Source organism: Micromesistius poutassou (assembly GCF_964030765.1).
Source record: "Micromesistius poutassou genome assembly, chromosome: 13".
In the NCBI taxonomy this organism is placed as follows: domain Eukaryota; kingdom Metazoa; phylum Chordata; class Actinopteri; order Gadiformes; family Gadidae; genus Micromesistius; species Micromesistius poutassou.
In genome coordinates, this window is record NC_140283.1 from 17,017,517 (window position 1) to 17,022,516 (window position 5,000).

Consider the following 5,000-nt stretch of genomic DNA (forward strand, 5'->3'; position numbering starts at 1 on the left):
TAGACTCTGCAGATTTGTTTTTCCTTAAAGAGCAAGTGAATTGCATTAAACTATGAGAGAGAGAGAGAGTGAGAGTGAGAGAGAATCACCATGTGAGGTATGGTGAGAGAAGCAGAGGTAGGGTTTTGGTGTGTGATGTATGCTGAGAGAGAGAGAGAGGTAGGCTATCACCATGTGAGGTATGGTGAGAGAGAGAGACAGAGACAGAGAGAGAGAGAGAGAGGTAGGGTTTTGGTGTGTGATGTATGCTGAGAGAGAGAGAGAGAGAGAGAGGTAGGGTTTTGGTGTGTGATGTATGCTGAGAGAGAGAGAGAGAGAGAGGTAGGGTTTTGGTGTGTGATGTATGCTGAGCGAGAGAGAGAGGTAGGGTTTTGGTGTGCGATGTATGCTGAGCGAGAGAAGCAGGGAGGTATGAAGGTCATGAGCTGGATTCACCCACACAGCCTGCAGCATCGCCTAATAACATGCCTTCCAAAAGCACACTGTGCGCACTCACTCTTTGTCACTCTGCGTGTGTCGAAGTGTGTGTGTGCGAGTATATGTGTATCTGTTTGTCTGTCCCTGAGTGTAGCTTTAACCTACCTTTTCTCTTGCTGTCTGGTTGTGTGTGTGTGTGTGTGTGTGGGTGTACATGTACATGTGCGTGTACTTGTGTGTGTGTGTGTGTGTGTCTGCATGTGCGTACGTGTGTCTGTGTGCATGCGTACGTGCACGTATGTGTGCATGTACATTGTGTGCGTTTGTCCATGTGTGTGCGTGCATGTTTGCCACATCGGTGCATGTGTGTGTGTGTGTGTGTGTGTGTGTGTGTGTGTGCGCATCTGTGTGCGTACGTGTGTGTGGGTGTGTGCGCAGGCCGGCCAGGTGATGTGCCGCAGGATGGTGTGCGACTGCGACAACCCCGGCGCCGACCTCTTCTGCTGTCCCGAGTGCGACCCGCGCCGCAGCAGCCAGTGCCTGCACCAGAACGGCGTGCTCACCTACGGCAGCGGAGACACCTGGGTCGACAGCTGCCAGCAGTGCCAGTGTCTGGTAAGAGGGCCTTCTGTCATTGGCTAGAATCGCCACCACCTGACCTTGAACCGCCTCACCGTTGGCTAGAATCGCCACCACCTGACCAGGAACCGCCACACCATTGGCTAGAATGACCTTGGACCTTGAACCTGACCTTGAGGCTCTGGTTCAAGGTTCAATAAGTAGAGCACTGCAGAATTATGGGAAAACTACTTAGGTACTACTTAGATACTGGCTAAGGGACAATTCGCTGTTCCCTTGACATTTTGATGAAGAAGGACATTGCAATGGGTCTTACTGCAGTGGAATGGTCCTTTTAGGTGATATCTCATCGAATTAATGCTTATCTAGGAAGATGGCAGCGGGTGGTGATTATATAGAAAAGCCTTTTTGAATTTTCTCTATAAGTGCCATCTCATTTCCTTCTTCTCTCTTTTTCTCTGTTTGATGAACGTTAATACATGCAATCTTGCAAGAAAAAAAATCCAGTTTTGGTTTTGTGTGGGGTATTGTACTGCGTAAAATATGGAAAAGAAATTAATCAAATTGTTTCAATATACCATTATCATTACAATATCCGCACAACACATGCTACGATGTATATTTGCCACATGCACAGCACATGAATAGCAACTATACCATAAAGTAGCTTCTGATTGCTTCTGATTTGTCGGGAATGAAAATATTATTCAAAGCCATTAGAGGTGGGATATGTAAATTTGAAAGAATACGCAAATTTGCAATTTCCTTAGACTTTGCTTAAACTCTCATTACATAATCTTGATTAATGACATAATGACATAACACATTTTTGTCATTTCACTGAATTTCCCCATCATTTGTCTTCTTCCAACGAGCTGCGGTTGGGTCGTTCTCATTCTCTTGACCAATCACGTCAAAGAGCCTGAACAAATCCTGAGCGGGGATGTGTTTAAAGAACCATTGAATTGGCCTGCATTACTTCCAAATGGCAGAGAGACAGCTTGACTAGAACATTCACTTCCATTGCGCTGCCAATACAACCAGGAAGCGAAGCCCAGGGCAAATTCTACATCTAAAGGAAGCAGATAAGGCTTCTCAACATTTAACCAAGAACGAATCCCCTTCTTATAAAGATGCAGCACAATCGTTAGACCAATAGTGTTTACCACCAAGGATATTCATGCAGCATTCCCATTCCTAAACCACTATCTTCAGAGTTTACCCACTCAGTATCAGCATTAACTGAAACAAGGTTCATAAAGATTACCACTAAAACGGTCTGGCATTCAGACCGTGCAGACAAGGATTACAATCACAGACATTAACTGTGTGGTTGTTGTTAGCAGTGCGCCGCGTCAACCTTCTGTATAATTGAACTTAGAAGCAGTGGCCCTGAACCCGGAACCAGGTACGTGTTTGTGGAGAGATGTGAGAGAGGCTTAGAGGGAGCTCCTGGCCTGGCCAGGGCTATAGCATCGATTATTTTCATGTTTGTCTGTGATGCAGTGCACACAATGTGGTATTGCCATTTAACTGAACCGCTGTGTTCTAACACGATTTCTGACATTGCTGAGGATCCCAAGTGTTTGGCTTCAGAGGATGGATCAAAAAACACTGACCGTTTCAGACACAGTCGATGTTATTGGTTTTGAAAGACACGAGCCGGGGACAAAAGGATGTGAGATCTGAGATAGTGATTGAATGAAGGACACAGGGAGCGTTGTGTAAGCACTCAGAAACTCGGCTAGAGGAGAAGAACAGCAATGCGAAATGATGTCATTGTTAGGAAATGTTTCAAAAGAAAGGTTCTGTGTGTGTGTGTGTATGTGTGTGTGTGTGTGTGTGTGCGTGTGTGGTAGTGTGTGTGTGTGTGTGTGTATTAATGTGTTTGTTGTATGCGTGTTCATGCTTGTGCGTGCATGCACATACACATTCGCCGGCGTGTGTGCAGTCGAAATGAATAGCAGCAGAAATGAATAGTTTTATCCTCTTGTTTCATGTCCGGGTTTTCAAAGTATTCCAGTGGCGCCGGCGAGCAGCGGCCCGTCTCTCCCTAACAAATACAATGATATTGTTGTTGCTGTTTCCCCCCGCATTAAGCAGGCCCCCGCCATGTTTGTTTTCCCTCCACTCTGATGGTCTGACCTTTTCCCATGCTCGCTCCTGCTGCTCCGACTACAGACATCCCCCTCCTTGTTTCTTTAAACGGGTGTTAACCGCGGAAATCTGACAGGAACACTGCAGTCTTCTGCCCGGGACACTGCCCCCTCAGACACCCCACAGCAGGGGGCAATATGTTTATTAAATTCAAATGTCACGCGCGTTACCTCTTGTAGCCTCGCTTGGACTCCACTGACGTACTCGTTGATGCTGAGGTGGGTGACCGGTCAACTGACAAATACCCCACGTCACGGGTGATTCATCAGAGCCACATTACACTTTGATTGAGCTTTTTTGTTTCACTAGGAAGGCCTCTGTCGCTTTGTCCAACACAGTGTTGGACAAAGTCATCTGCAGACGGAGAGGGGGTTTAATTCACTACAATGTAATGCCATCCCCGGCGATGTTTGACGTTCAGAGCGGGTGCTCCAGCAGCCCATTCACTTCTGTATTAACCCGACTACGGCTCTAATAGACGTTGTGAGCATCTTTCCTATTGGATAGTTATTAGGATTTTTTAATGTGAAAATGGCGGACATACTTTATAATAACATGGTTGCTATGACGGTTGCTATGGCCGCTGAAACCAGCAGCTTGCATGCCATTTAAATCATGGCTATAAATGTTTGTCTTTGCTGATTATGTTATTTTATGTAACCGTGTAATGATGTTCTCTTATTAACGTGAAACCAGGAAGTTTTGACGAGTTTTCAGTGAGACTGTTGATTCTCGACCACCCATCTTGAATTTAATAAACCCTTTTTGTTGCTTCGAGGAGGTCTGGTGGTCTCTGTATATAATAAATAAATAAATAAATAAATAAATACATATGGCACACGGAGAGGGGATTCAATTCACTACAATGTAATGCCATCCTGACGTTCAGAGCGGGTGTTCCAGCAGCCATTCACTTAAGCAATAGATCACGACAGGCTGTGGTATGTTCTCATTACACCACCAGAGTTAAGGGGCGTTGTCCGACGGCGACCCCCTTAAGTGTGGTATAATGAGAACATTTCACTGACTGAAGCGATCTATTGCTTTTATAAAACGGTTACCTAAGTATGGCAAAATGAAAGTCATAGACACCCTCAATTTTGAAAAAGCGAGAAAGTCAGAAAAGCATTTTTTTTAACAAATACAAAAAAGTAGTCCCTCCTGGCTGCCTGCAAAGTGTGTGGAGGTTGCTATGCAACACACTGTAGCGTCCTTCAGAGAGAAGGCTAGGATAGAGACGGTAGCTTGCCGGCAATTTAGCCTACTATCGAGTTCACTCACCGTGTGCCTATTGCTTTACAACATTTCCACCCTCTCCAGCAATCAAAATATTTTTAGGCTTCAGTGAACTATGCTATTGCTTTTATATATAAATAAACAATAGTTCAAGTTAGGCGCGGAGTGAACTCCGTAAATGGGCGTCATAGCTGTGTATACGCTCAATATACAACAGTTGGGAACCAATCAGATTGCTTGATTTAAGCCACCCGTTTTCTAATCCTGTATTAACCCAACTACGGCTCTAATAGACGTTGTGAGCATCTTTCCTATTGGATAGTTATTAGGAAGACATTAACATGGTTGCTATGGACGCTGAAACCAGCAGCTCGCATGCCGTTTCAATCATGGCTATAAAACCATTGTCTTTGCTTGTTATGTTATTTTATGTAACCGTGTAGGCCTAATGATGTTCTCTTATTTAACAACTTAAAAAAAAAACGTTAATACCTTTTTTCGAGCAGGTATGGCGTCTTCTTTCTTGGGATTTAATAGAGTGTGTTAATATACCATTTTCTTTGCCTTGAGGAGGTCTGGTGGTCTCTGTATATAATAAATAAATAAATAAA

The 5,000-nt window shown here is 44.5% G+C and overlaps 1 protein-coding gene across 1 annotated transcript in view; it reads left to right on the plus strand.

The window, feature by feature from the left end:
- Window positions 1-858: 858 nt before the first annotated feature.
- The window catches only part of LOC311357913 (protein kinase C-binding protein NELL2a-like), a 12,587-nt gene continuing 8,445 nt past the window's right edge, over window positions 859-5,000 (plus strand). The window contains exon 1 of the mRNA XM_084477940.1: window positions 859-1,032. Coding sequence (XP_084334066.1) covers window positions 868-1,032 — 165 coding nt within the window. The 5' untranslated portion in view covers window positions 859-867. The remainder of the gene's footprint in view (window positions 1,033-5,000) is intronic.